Raw genomic sequence first — 14,568 nt, 5'->3', positions numbered from 1 at the left:
TGCTTACACCTCTGTCTTGTTTGCTGACCAGTAGGTATAGTTGGTACAGAGCAGCAGTCAATTTTTCACTCATAGGAACCCAATTTTTCTTTGGCGAATAAACTCAATGGTACATTTCTTGGTTAACGGCTTTTGGAAACTAATCCTTTCTCAAAATAACACTTAGATTCAATGCTACGTCCCTATGAATTCCTTCCATCAAGCATATTATACGACCCTGTCATCTTAATACCGAGTCTGCAGTCTTATTTCTTGCTCTGGGTTTCAAGGCTTTCCACAGGGGTTTTCATGTGGATCGACTCTCACTAAAACCTCCCAGCCCGACTGTTTACCGAAGCTGGTATTTCTGAATTGCCAGCATTTTCCCCACCACCGTGAGGTCTGCGTGAAGATACAAGTGGAGTTAATATGCCGCTAACAAGATGTAGCCCCAGAAGCTAACAACACAAACAGCAGGCTCGCAGCGTGCCTAACGAACTCCTGGTGAATTAGCCCGATCGGCCGTTTGTCTCAGTCTGCCAGATGCTGAGCAGCACCTGTCCTTCAGACGCTGGATGTATCCACGACAACGCAACAACATGGCAATCAACCAACACAGTGTCAATGCTGAAGAACAAAGTTAGCATTAGTAGTGTAGTCTCGTATCTCGAACCTTAGTTCACACATTAGATACGTAACTCTGACAGGTTGTATATTTATAATTGAATGTCGAATCTTGTTTATTTTTGGCGTTCTTCTTCAGCTTGACCGAAAGCCAATTATATTCTATTCTATGAATGATATGTATTCTTCTTTGAAGCTTTTGGAATAAACATCCACACATGGGTTCCCCCAAGGGGCGCGGCGCGATTTTGACGGAGAAAGACATCAATGTGGGCCACAGACCAGGCCAGCCCTCCCTTAAAGAGGACCCACTGCGATTCTATAGTTTGTCCTTGAGCTCAATAAAGGGAGGTTGATCTTTTTCCAGGTCAGTCGCTGGCGAGCTTTCTCACAGGCTCCCCATGCTATAGCAACATCAGTGGACTAAAAGGGCACTGCATTCTGTTTAAGGAACCCATTGTTATTATGAAGGAGGATATTCTTTACGTAAATGTACAAATGTTTGTATCGCTACATTCCCAGAATGCCCAGCAGTAAATGCTGTGAAAGGTTGCTGCCTCCTTAAAAGGGGGTTCCCAATGTTACCCATGTCAGTTTCTCTACATCACAAGCTTGGCAGATCTCCACACTGAAACCAGACTACTACCCGATTGCCCTTTAAAGGGGGCTATCCCAGGCTTTCAAATAACCACTGCAAGCTATATTGGAACCAGTTGGAAGTCCAGTAGAATAACAAACTTCTCTGGATTCACCCAGAGCTACGAGTAATTCATGTCGCACCCCAAAATTTGATTAGCGTGGCGGTGCCGGAAAAAGCGTTGCAATCCATTAAGCAGTGTCATTTGCTAGAAATGACATTTAATTCCATAATGATGGTAATGATCTCACATTGCTTACAGCTGCCAAGCCCAGTGTGTGTGTGTTAATGCATGCTCTGTTCAAGAAGCATGCTCAGACGGTGGCCCCTTGAGGACAAACCCCAAGAGGAGCTCTGAGTCACACACTGCTGCCCCTCTAAGGGGTCAGACTGGGGGGATCATCAGACTGAGGGCCGTGACGGGTGACAGGGTGAACCGCTGGTGAAACACTGCTGTAACACATGAGTGCTTGGACGTGTGTGAATGGCCACAGTGTCAAGCCATGGATTGGCTAATTTGGTATTAAGCAACCACCATTGTGGTGTCAGATCACCCAGCAATCAATAATTCCTGACAGTGGAATCATCGCTGAAACAAAAACAAAGCTCTGCATGCATAGAAACGTTGTTACGCTCAGCCCATTCTATCTATTGGATGTTCAATTGGTTTGGATTGATTTCCGTGTATGGATAAACCTGCATGCTGAGGTCTTGGCTGGCCTCTGTAGCACCCTTCCACTGTGGCCCCAACACCACAGAGCCTGGCCTCCCGTTCCACCGCCACAGAGGGCTCTGTCCTGGCCCTGCTCTGTCCTGGCCCTGCTCTGTCCTGGCCCTGCTCGGTGACAGTCCCTCACACCACAGTGCGTCTCTTCAGGTGGTCAGCAACAATAGAGGAGCATAACGTGTGTGGGAGGGATGTGGTTCGTCCTGGATACAAAGGGATGGGGAAGCAGCCATGGGCTTGGTCTAGAAACCAGCAGCATGTTAGTGTGAGAAGTGGCCCCCGGACTAGAACATACATTTATGCGCCCTATTTAATGCATGGATGCATTGAATCCATGTTTTCCATTCTTTTATTTTTTTTATTTTTTTTTGTTCCTGTTACTGAAACACAAGTTTCTTGTTTGTCTGTCTGATTAATCCAACTGCTTTTACTGTGTAAGGTCAACGCTTGAAGGTCAACCCTTGATAAAGTCCCCTTGATAAATCTTAATCCATAAATATCTGTGGTACATTTATGACAGGAAAAGGCAAACCTCCACCAACTTCGCCTTGGAGTTGAAACACTCCAAGGTGAGTTTAAACTTAAATGTTAATTACCAGGCGAGGCAAAGCAGGAGGAGGCACTTTAAGTTGCCCCCACCGAACCAAGGTTGTGTATATTGATTGAGAAAGAAGGATAAGGGGAGAGGGGGTGTTGTCTTTACGGCAGCTACATCAGCTACATCAGCTACAATCATCTACCTTTCCTTTTCCTGGTACCAGTGTAAATGTTCAACAGATATGGATTAACCTTTAAAGAGGTGGTGGTTTTGAAATAAGTGTTTTCAGGAAACGTGCATTCTTGCCTGCAGCTTCTTATTCAAAACGTGCAGCAGCAGCCTCATCATGTCTGTACGGCTCGTGGCAGTTCAGCCCTGATCCCTCTTTGCATCTTGTTTGCATACTCTGATCACTGCAACAAGAAGGTGCGGTTAACCATGGTCTATCGTCTGAGTCACTTTTAAAACCCAATAGCCTACCGTAGAGGCATTTACCAAAATACGACTACCACCTCTACATTCAGAGGCTGGATATCTGCCAGAAAATCTCTTGTTCAAATGAGTGTGAGTGTAATTGTGGGTCTAATGTGTGATAGTGTAGCTCCCTCCTTGTGCCTCCAGTGTAAATCACTTTACACAAGATTCAGAGAGAGAGAGAGAAAGAGAGCACGAGAGAGAGGGAGGAAGGAAAAAGGGGCATGCCCCAACACTACATTCATCCTCTAATGACACAGTGAGAGAGAGAGAGAGAGAGAGCGAGAGAGGTAGACACAGATAGAGGGAGAGAGAGAGAGAGAGCAGCTCCTGTGGGGTTCTTGGTTTGCGTCAAGCGGTGCAGGTGATGAAGCCTGCTCGGCGGACTGAGGGACAGATTTAACCGCGCCGAGGGACCTTTGCTGCTGTTGCGACGCGCGTTCTCCCCCAAGGGGGGAGGTCAAACGTTTCGTTGATAGGGTGAGAGGCCCTATCAGGTCAGAGGTCACGTAGCCTAATGTGCACGCACCACACGCAATCCAAATAATCAATCTCAATACGTTCTTAAGCAACAACAGATGTTGGGTTTGTGTTGTCTTAGTGCAGTTTAGGGTATGATTAACAAGACTTGGTTAGAGTGCAATTTGAGTCTTTTGTCCCTCCTTGTTCGGGTCACACAGTGTGCAGCATGAGCAGTGGCTTCATGCCTGTTTATCGTCAATACGAAGACTCACACACATGCTAACCCTTTCGGCCTACTTTGTCGTCTGACGCACGCACACAACAGTTACACACCATCTGTTGGTTTCCCTCCCGATCACCCTATAAACCGTGTGTTTCGACGTTCCTCTGCTCCACCTCCTCCCTCTCCCAGATGCGAAGGAGAGGACGACCAGACACTTCTCAGTCCCAGGGCTGCTGAACTTCACCTCTCTGCTGCTCAGCAAGGAGGACAACATGCTGTACCTGGGAGCGCGGGAGGCCCTGTTTGCTCTGGACCTCGCTGACATCACCACTCCCAGGCTGCAGAGGAATGTAAGTCCTCCATGATTCACATAATGGATCAGCACAGATAGTGAACAAATGACAGTTCAAATGCAAATGGTTGTACGTTATATGTATATGTATATATATATATATATATATATATATATATATATATATATATATATATATATATCTCTTTACACCCAAATACACAATGCATCTATAAATGCATCATAAATGTTACTTTAATTAACCTAATCCAATATTTGTATTTACATCGTTATCAGAAGAAATGCATGAAGTGGATCATTTCCTTGGTGGTTAATGTGCAAAGAAAAAAATAGGGCGCGAGCTATGACATAATTGGAGATACACTATTTATATCATGCCTAACAATCACTGTATTTTCCACAGATTACATGGAACACTCCGGCAAGCAAGCGAGATGAGTGCAGTTTCAAAGGAAAGGACTTGCAGGTGAGAATCGTCTAGTGCAGGAACAGTCCACAATGCAGTGGATGAATTCCAGATGTAGGCTCTCTGTTTTTAGAATCAAACCATGGACGTTTCCAGTTAGACCTGTACATTTCTGTTAAACTAGTCAAAGAGGGTTCGCGTCGGTAATAATTCATAACACAGTGTGCGGATTGTTTCAGCAGTGTTTCTAAGGGAACTTTTCGAAACCATTTGAACTCATTCATTGAAATGAATAAGAGGTTTGTGCTCTAGAAATGTACTTCAAGGAGTCTCTCCTGTTCTGCTATGTTTTACCATTGTAAAATCCCTGCTCTCTTTTGTCTTTCCAAAAACAGAAGGATTGTTTCAACTACATCAAGATTTTACTGCGTTATAACAGCACTCATCTGTACGTGTGTGGGACATATGCCTTCAGCCCTACCTGTGCATACATAGTGAGTTTTTACTGGAACCAGTCATCTATAACAGTCGTGCTGACCCTTTATTGTTTGTTTCTGCCTCAAGTCCATTACGACTCTGGTCTGTCTCCTCAGTTGGCAATCACATCGGTGTTGTGAAATACTAAACACAGCACGACAATCTCTCTAGTGGTTAGGGGTTTTGACCACAAGGCGATGGTTCTGGGTTCAAATCCCAATGGCCAAAGTCTACCTTAGGCATCCTAGAGCTAGACGCCTGACCCCAATCTGCTCCTTAATGATGTATAGGAATTCAATGTAAGTTGCTTTGGATAAAGAGTCTGCTAAATCACTCTATACAACATAAGTCGTACAATTGCAGAGGAATCTTTAAACTTTTGACGACCAGCAACCACTATCTTGACAGACCTTAAATCAACATGAGTCCAACCTTAAAAAACAAACACACAGATGGTTGCAAAACAACTTTAAAGTTCCAAAAGTATAGTCAAGGTTTCCAAAGAAACAACCTCCCCTCATTCTTCCAAACATTTGATTACCCATACCACAATCCTCTATAAACACAAAGGTATGACCTGTCCTTGAGTCGACCGCTATCCACTCATTTGGGGCTTGGCTGCAGGGATTCTCTGACCATCCAGCAGCACAGTTCATGTGGTCTCTGCCATAGACCTGTACTTTCAGACAGACCTGCTGTGTGTGTTTATATGTGTGAGGGTTTGAGCATCCACGTGTGCACATATCTCTATGTGTGTTTATGTGTGTGCGCACCTGTCTGTCTGTGTGTGTGTGTGTGTGTGTGTGTGTGTGTGTGTGTGTGTGTGTGTGTGTGTGTGTGTGTGTGTGTGTGTGTGTATGTGCATGAGTTGCTGTGTATGTGTATGTATCCCGGCGTGCATGTCGGCTTGAGTGTTTGTGTATAGTTTTGCCTGTGTGTGTGTGTGTGTGTGTGTGTGTGTGTGTGCGTACACATCGGCCCGTCTGTCAGGCATATCTTTGACATCATGTTTAAATGCTAACGTATGTGGGTGTGTGTTTGTGCATTTGTTTTTGTAAGTGTGTATGTGTATGTATCGTGGTGTGCATATGTGCTTGAGTGTGTGTGTATATTTTTGCCTGAGTGTGTGTGTGTGTGTGTGTGCATACAGGTGGCCCTGTCTGTCGGCCATATCTGTGTCTTTATGTTTAAATCCTAACGCATGTGTGTTTGTGTGTTTGTGTGTGTTTGTTTTCCAGAACGCTACAGACTTCTCTCTGGTGAGAGGCTCTGGCGGAGAGATTGTCACAGAAGACGGGCGCAGCCGCTGCCCTTTCAACCCTGAATACAAATCCACCGCCATCATGGCCGGTAGGTCTCCCGGCGCTCGTTACTCTGTCACAGTAAATCTGCCCCCAAAGTTTTGTTAACACACTTACCTAAATGGCCCACTGTGGCTACCAGGGAGTTCATTGGCTGCAGCTGGTTCCAAATGCTATAAATTGGGTCTTTAGGTTTCACTGCCGTGTACAACGCCCACACTGCGGCGGCAAACCAAGTCATTGCCCTGGTTTATTTAGTTCTGTGTTTTTTGTTTCAGATGGAGAGCTATATGCCGGGACAGTCAGTAATTTCCAAGGAAATGAACCTATTATTTACAAGAGCCTCGGCCATGGAACTGCACTTAAAACTGAAAATTCATTAAATTGGCTCCAAGGTAAGGTCATTGTGCTTCTTTTACGGTTGACGTTTTATTCCATAGTGCAGTCACAAATAAGAGTGAACTCCCCTAATGATCCGGGGAAACATCCTCCAATTATATTGTTTTGAAAAGAACAAAACAAGGTATGGACTAAGTATAATACAGTACTCCTAACGGGGTTTTGAGGCAGCTCTGACAGGTTAGACTCCATGCCACCCCTCTTTGACTCCCTTAACCCTTGCTGCTGGATGTTGAAGTCACAGGGAGTAAAGGGGATTTTATCGCTGCTGGATGCGGGAACTATCATGGCTGACGGCATGTTCACCCCGGCTCTTTTCTTCTTCTATGTTTTCCTTCTTCTAGAGCCCTCTTTCGTGGGCTCCGCCTACATACAAGAGAGCCTCCCCAAGGGCAACCCAGTCGGGGACGACGACAAGATCTACTTCTTCTTCAGCGAGGCCGGGAAGGAGTTCGACTTCTTCGACAACACCATCGTGTCACGCATCGCCCGCGTCTGCAAGGTGAGCAGAACCTCCGACACCGGGAGAGTGGGAACGCTGTCCGGCTCACCAGGCCTCCTCTCTCTCTCCAACCCCCCCCCCCCCCCTCCCCCCTCTCTCCCCCCCTCACAGCCGCTCTGGCATGGTCGACTCTTGCTTAATATCCAATCAGTGGAGTCGTGGTGCAACTGCATCCATCTGCGTTTACTTGGGTTGGAATGCTGCGCTGTTCTTGGTCTGGGGTGGACGGAGTTCAGAGTCATCGGCGATGACGCAGGAGCCTGTGCTGGAACAACATTCCTTCTTTTGCTGCGTTTCCCTTTGTTTGTGCGCTCCTCTCCGCGGTCTTCTCCTCACATTTCTAGTGTGTTTCAGGCGATATGACCGCTGAAGAAAAGCTCCTGATATGACTCAGGGGCTGACCAATCATACATGCTTCGTATGACATCACCAGCACAAACACAAGATGGACCATCCGTGGTTTATCCACTAGTAGTGGGAGTGGGAAGATGATCTATTGTGATTTCCTTCCAGTTAATAGTGTGGGAGACAACTCGGTTGAACAACTAGACACGCTCTTCCATGTTCATTCTTGTGCAAAAACTGAAAGAGATACTGGTACTTTTTTAATCCATCTTCACCGAACCTCGACTCTGCCCCATTACTCATTGTGTTGCATAATTTACACCGTTTACATGAGACCTCACATGGTATCACTTTCTGGGCCGGGTGTGTGCTTTGGGTTTCCTCCTCCCAGATTGTTTACATTTCCTACCAGGAGTGTTCAATCCAAATGAGTCCGGGGCAACGCGTTCCCAGGCAGCAGATGAAGGTCATCGTAAATGTCAAGGTTCCAAATAAACATGAACAAATCATTGGTCAGTGAAGGGGAATAGCTCGAGAGCAATGCCCCTCCTCCCTTTGAAAGTAGAAGCGTGTGCCCGCCCCAATGTTCCTATAGTTGTTATTTTCTTCTTGTTCATTTTCTCCCTATAGCCAGTCTCAATGATGCGTATTGTTTTCATGACCTAGAAGGCCAAAACCTCAGGGAATATCTTTGTGTCTGGCACACTTGATTGGGCTCAGAATGGCTTCGCTCCGAGAGGTTAATGCCTCTCAATTAAAAGAATCCAAACAGCTCCAGGTCCCAGTGCAGCATACGGTTGTTGGTTTCGGACCACTTATAGTGAAAACAAAAGCATAGAAAATGCCACGTTTTCTTTCAAGCGTGGAAGCGATTCCTCAGTGAGCCAGCCAGCCGGAACGACAGCAGAGAGGAAGTGTTGTGAATTAAACATCACCAAAGTAAAGAACCCACTTGAAGCAGGGACTGCAGGGCTTAGGTCAGCATCTGTGATGGCTCGCCCTCATTTTCGGTCAGACTGGTCACCCTCTATAGAGTGGCTCCACCTAGTGGTCAGCGGGTTGAACTGCTAGTTTCTGATCTTATTCCATTCATTTTGCAGGGTGACAAAGGAGGCGAGAGGGTCCTGCAGAAGAAGTGGACCACCTTCCTCAAGGCCCAACTGTTGTGCTCCCTGCCTGACGACGGCTTCCCCTTCAACATCATCCAGGACATGTTTGTGTTGACGCCGCACCCCGAAGACTGGAGGAACACGGTCTTCTATGGAGTCTTCACGTCTCAATGGTGACTAGGCTGTTCCCTTTAAACATCACCTATCAGTGGCTGTCCATTGAAAAGCCCCTGTCTCAGATATGTCAATACGATCCTCGTAGATTGCTATTTATTATCCGAATGGCAACAGATGGTAGTCTGGTGGTTACGGGGTCAGTGCATGAAATGTTCTCCTTTATCCCTTGTGATGACCCATAATCCAATGGGCAAAGCAACGTTTTGAGGTTGGAATATTGTTGCATGATTTTTTATTTCCGGCCACATAAATTGCAGACTAAGACTCCCAGCTGAACTATATTCAAACCCCAATATCTGAAGTCTACCTGTAGGCCTCCTTCTGCCAGTAGCCTAGCCCCTACCTGCTGTTTGACCACAGCTATCTTAATCAATCCACTGTACGTCACTTCGGCTTGAAGTGTCTGCCAAATGACTCTTTTGTAAATACGCTCCTCTGACTTATGTTTCTGGTTTGTAGGCCGGCTCAAATGTGTATCCAGCGTACTGTACCCAGACCTCTGCGTGGATGCAGTCAGCCTCTTACAGACTGCTCCGTGTCTCCTCAGGTATAAAGGGGCGTCTGGGAGCTCGGCGGTATGTTCCTTCACAATGGACCAGGTGGAGAAGGCTTTCAGCGGGCGTTACCGCGAGGTCAACCGAGACACGCAGCAGTGGTACACGTACAATCACCCGGTCCCGGAGCCGCGCCCAGGAGCCGTGAGTTCCCGTGTACACCTCCCTGACTAAACACACTCAACGACAGAGTATCTGTCAAGGCCAGCGAACAGCAGCATGGCTGTTGGGGACTGAGGAAAATGTGTGCAAGCTTGCTTCACCCAGGGTCTCGGTTGAAACACATCACTGCATCTGCCCCTCTCCCCCCCTCTTTAATTTCCTATCAGCTTTCCTTCATTTGAAATACATCACACAACATCACCACACGCAGAGAAAGGGGACTCATACAGGAAGGTTGAGAGGCAGCATCTCTCTCTGATTGGCTGTTGGGTATTCCAATTGGTTAGTTTCCAATGTGTTTGCTTTTGTAGTGCATCACCAACGGAGCCAGGGAGCAGGACATCCCGTCCTCGCTGCACATGCCGGACAAGGTGCTGAACTTCGTGAAGGACCACTTCCTGATGGACAGCGTGATCCGCAGCCAGCCCCTCCTGCTCAAGCGCAACGTGCGCTACACGCAGATCGCCGTGCACCAGTTCCAGGCCGTTCCTAAGGCCTACGATGTGCTGTTCATCGGCACAGGTAATCCTCGTGTCTGTCCGCTGATCCAGTGTAATGCGCCATGTCGTCATGTCAAACAGCTTCACCGACAATGCTCAATATGCTGATAATGTTTTTTCTTTTTTATCAGACGATGGGAGGCTTCACAAAGCGATCAACATCAACAACAAGATGTACATCATTGAGGAGATGGTGATCTTCCCTGACGGACAACCAGTGCAGCACATCGAACTGGACTCTGAAAAGGTAGGGTCGAGTTTGGTTTGTTTCTGTGTTTATCTGGGAGTAGTGAGGATCTCAGTGAAATACCTAATTGCAGGAGTCTTGCCATAAATACCTCAATATCTGTTTAGAGGTTCCTTGGGAGGAGCGGCTTCAACGGGAGCTGTTATGATTACATTATGGTTACAGGCCCTCTAAGGGGAGCCGCTAAGCTGAGCTTAAATGGTTCCTGGATCCAGTCCTCTCTATTGCTCTTGTGTTGTATGACTTGTGGGAAATGAAATAGACGCTCGATTCGGAGAAAATGTCATCCATCTGCCGCTGAGTGAGGGACGCGGGTAAAGACTTGTGACCAATAACTAATACGACGATAACTCCTGTGACCCCCCCCCCCCCAACAGGGCCTGCTCTATGTGTCCACGTTGTCTGGCCTGGTGGAGGTGCCGGTGGCCAACTGCTCCAACTACCAAAGCTGTGGAGAGTGTGTCCTCTCCAGGGACCCTTACTGCGCGTGGACCGGGAGGCAGTGCATGGACATCAGACAGGTGCCCCCCGGCAGGTGTGTGTGGCTTTATGATGAACAGAGAATATTAGATGGGCTCTCTGAGCTCAGTCGGCTATACTTTGGGGAGCTTGTTGACTGCAATGTCTGTGTGTGTGTGTTCAGTGTTTGGCAGCAGGATGTGGATGACGCCGACACGTCGGCCATTTGCAACAGGAGCGTGCCCAGCCCGCGGTTTGCTAGACCTCCGCCGACACGTAAGCTGGGACCCTGTCACTCTGGCATCTAGCTTTTATCTTTGTGTTAACATTCATTCACGTGAATTAAATGACATGAAAACTACCAATGACCTCATCACTTCAGTTTGTTGAGTTATAATCTCAAGCATCGCACATTCTAGTCGAGCTGAATCTTTTTCAAAATCGGTTCTAGTCATTTCTTTGAATTAAAAGACAGTGAAAGGTTCTTATTTGTAATGTTTTCTGATCCCCCCCCCCCCCTGTCCAAAGAGGCGACCCCCTGCCAGGCGATCATCATCCCGGCCAACACCTTCAAGGTGCTGCCCTGCAAGCTGCGCTCAAACCTGGCCCAGCGGCGCTGGGAGCACGGCGAGACGGCGGGCCACTTCCACTACCCCAGCCCGGAGGGCGGGCTGGTGGTGGTGGCGCAGGCCGACCGCCAGGACACCTACGTCTGCTGGTCGGTGGAGGAGGGCTTCAAGCAGCTGCTGGCTAACTACTGCGTGCGCGGCGAGGCCAAGCGGGAGAACACCACGCCGCAGCCGCCGCCGCCGCCGCCGCCGGCAGCGGGCCGGCCCGTGACCTCGGCGCCGCCCCGCGGGGAGACGGTGGTCGTGCAGGGGGAGAGCCGCTCGCTGCAGAGCACCAAGACCTACTGGAACGAGCTGATCGTGGTGTGCGCCCTGCTGGCCTTCTCCCTGCTCGTGTTCTCCCTGTTCGTGGTGTACAGGAACCGCGACCGCATGAAGTCCATGCTGAAGGAGGGCGAGTGTCCCGCCATGCAGCAGAAGAAGAAGAAGATGCTGCCGCCGCCGCCGCCGCAGAGGGTCGCAGGGAAGCCCACCGAGAGCCTGCCGCTCAACGGCAGCTCGCCGGCGGCCGTGGCCGCGCCGGACCACAAGGGCTACCACACGCTCAACGACAACTACATCTGCAGCACGCCGCAGCACGAGTGCTCCTCCCCGGAGAACAGCAAGAGCTTCTCGGAGTCGGAGAGCAGGCCCCTGAACGTGAAGGAGAGCCACGTGGCGGTGTCTCCCATCAGCCCTCGGCCGCGCGTCAGGCTGGGCTCCGAGATCAAAGACTCCATTGTGTGAGGTTCGATGCGGATTTAACGCGGGGCGCACCCTTGCGTGTGCAGTGACCGACCCGGTGAGCCCCAAACAGAAAGGAGACTTTTTGCGAGCACTTGCGGGGAAAAAACGACAAGCACACCCTAGAGAACAGAACAGGACACTGAATAGCTTCAAACTCCACACGGCCGTCATTTTTATAACACAACCTTTTGCACTTTTTGTCTCCTGAGTTTGTTTCTGTGATCCATACACATTTCCTTTTGTTACTTTTACACAAATGCTTATTTTTTTCAAATGCACTCACATGCGGGTTTGCCTCCAGACTTGTGAAGCATTTCCACAACCCTCAAACAGCGATGTGAATACAGAGAGGAGGCTGTCCTACGCGATCCTTCTTGGATTTCTAACAGTTCTTAGCATTACATGTCCGTCCAAATCAACCTCTTGTAATGCTTTGAAAGGACAGATGAGTGTTGGAGCTTTGAAAAGACCTTCAAAAGACCCAGAGCCCATTAAGATCCTGTATTTCACAGGAGCTGTTCACCATGAACCCTTCGGGAGTTCAATACACACAATCCACAAAAACACTTTTGCCTGGAGTTTTATGAAGAGAAAAAACACATTTCTTTACATACCTGTGCAGGTATGGTATGTCATCGCTTTCTCTTTGATATAAATCAAGGGACCATTTGTTCTGATAAGAAAGAAAGCACAAATGAGCACATGTTAAGAAAGAATGGGGCATTTTTCTCCATGAGTTGCTTAACAATTTGAGGATATTTCCAACAAAGAAAAAAATATTGGAAAATTTGGACTTCTATACATTTGGCTTCATAGTGTTGTTTGTATAGGTATGTAAAATGCCGGTGATTTTGGTCAAGCTTTTCCTTCAATAATGTGAGAAAGGGAATAACCCCATTCCAGGTATTATGCTGTTGTTCACCAAACAGGCAGACTATGCAAAGTAAACAATGTGAAGTGGGGTGAACCTCACCTTGAGACTGCAAGCACATGGGAGTTGTATAGAGGAATGTTGATGCCCCCCCCCCCCCCCCCCCCCCCTCACACACACACACACACACACACACACACACACACAGACACAGACACAGACACAGACACAGACACAGACACACACAGAGCGCTGGTCATTATAATGTTTTAAATGTTTGAGGAAGATTATATGATGATAGTAAAGATGTGGGTTCATAGATAATTGTTTTGCTGGAACACTTCAGTCACTAAGAATTTCTAGAATGACAGGTACAATGACAATGAAAATCCAGGCATCATTAAAACAACAGCAAATAAATCTACTGCCTTAAAGAAAATAATAGTTCATAGATACAAGTTTTTTCCTACTTTTAGTGATAAAAAACGCTATTCTCTGTCACAATGTTTGAATTCAGCCTAACACATCCTTTGTTATCATTATGGTAATCATGTTCAATGTGTTATTCATTACTCCAAAGACCAGTCACATACTGTTGAGTATTATTAAAGATTACATTAGTTATTGTTTTATTTTATTTTACAAAAACAACAACATATTCAATTATACAAAAAAGTTATTTTGAAAAATGTAATGCATTGATTTTGCACATACTTTCAAATGAGCCTTAGTTTGGCTGGGTTTTCAATTTGGCACCAAACCTGCCTATGGGAAATTGTGTGATGCCTTTAAGTCAAATGTAATAATCATAATATGTGCCTCCTGAAATACAAAAACGATTAAATCAGCACCATGGGCATAGATACTAGATACTCTAACGGCTGCAGAATCACGTTCTGACATGATTGGCCAAAGCACGGCAGAAAATTGATATTTTGAACAATGTTGAAAAGGATTTGCGTTGTGTTTTTTACAGTTGGTTCGTCAGGGCAGGGGTTGAATTCTTTGAAGTGTAGCACAGGAAAATAACCACTGGCTTTATTTTGAAGTATAACACAATCAATGAAATTGAGTTTGCGTAAAAGCAAAAACAAATTGTACAGCTTTCAATGATGGGACATGTTATGACTGAAACACAACATCAACAACAAAAACACATGTACTTTTGAAAGACTGTTACAAATAATAATTACGATGATAATACATGAGTATTAATGAATAATATGATTAATAATAATACATGGCAGCTTTACTGTAGTGGTTGTCATTGGAACAATAATAATGTTGCCAAGAACAGAACAATAAATGTTAGTTATTTAGTCAAAGATGTACAGTAGTGCTTTTAAAAAAATAAAACGAATCTGCCTTCATAGTTTCTAACATAGGCACTCTGAAAGCCAGCGTTTTTGCAGTATCATTGCCTACTTTCTCGTATATGACCACTAGCCAAGCTTTCTGTTTGTGCCTGTGCAAATTGCTCAGATTGGTCAAAATGTATTATAAGAAATGTTTTTGATGTAAAAAGAAAAAAAAGAAAAAAGTATTGTAAATTCAGCTGCCAATGTAAAAAAAATATTGTGAATTGTATTTTTGTAATATACATCACTGCTGTTTGTTTTTATTTTTTATTGTACTGTATATAAAAGCACTTTATTTTAATTTTTCAAATAAAGATTAAATTGCTATATATATGTTTAATTTCCTTATTGTGTTCTCATCAGTTCCCC

The 14,568-nt window shown here is 46.3% G+C and overlaps 1 protein-coding gene across 1 annotated transcript in view; it reads left to right on the top strand.

Annotated features, from left to right (window-relative positions):
• Nucleotides 1-14,528, top strand: part of sema4ba (sema domain, immunoglobulin domain (Ig), transmembrane domain (TM) and short cytoplasmic domain, (semaphorin) 4Ba) — a 19,614-nt gene extending 5,086 nt beyond the window's left edge. Inside the window, exons 2-14 of the mRNA XM_060061266.1 lie at nucleotides 3,854-4,014; nucleotides 4,381-4,443; nucleotides 4,779-4,877; nucleotides 6,099-6,210; nucleotides 6,440-6,556; nucleotides 6,905-7,062; nucleotides 8,508-8,689; nucleotides 9,241-9,391; nucleotides 9,721-9,931; nucleotides 10,041-10,156; nucleotides 10,534-10,691; nucleotides 10,800-10,891; nucleotides 11,144-14,528. Coding sequence (XP_059917249.1) covers nucleotides 3,854-4,014; nucleotides 4,381-4,443; nucleotides 4,779-4,877; nucleotides 6,099-6,210; nucleotides 6,440-6,556; nucleotides 6,905-7,062; nucleotides 8,508-8,689; nucleotides 9,241-9,391; nucleotides 9,721-9,931; nucleotides 10,041-10,156; nucleotides 10,534-10,691; nucleotides 10,800-10,891; nucleotides 11,144-11,970 — 2,447 coding nt within the window. The 3' untranslated portion in view covers nucleotides 11,971-14,528. The remainder of the gene's footprint in view (nucleotides 1-3,853; nucleotides 4,015-4,380; nucleotides 4,444-4,778; nucleotides 4,878-6,098; nucleotides 6,211-6,439; nucleotides 6,557-6,904; nucleotides 7,063-8,507; nucleotides 8,690-9,240; nucleotides 9,392-9,720; nucleotides 9,932-10,040; nucleotides 10,157-10,533; nucleotides 10,692-10,799; nucleotides 10,892-11,143) is intronic.
• Nucleotides 14,529-14,568: the final 40 nt, after the last annotated feature.

Source organism: Gadus macrocephalus, chromosome 9 (assembly GCF_031168955.1).
Source record: "Gadus macrocephalus chromosome 9, ASM3116895v1".
NCBI lineage: Eukaryota > Metazoa > Chordata > Actinopteri > Gadiformes > Gadidae > Gadus > Gadus macrocephalus.
The sequence above is the reverse complement of the archived record's forward strand: the minus strand, read 5'-3'. Positions and strand labels throughout refer to the sequence as shown.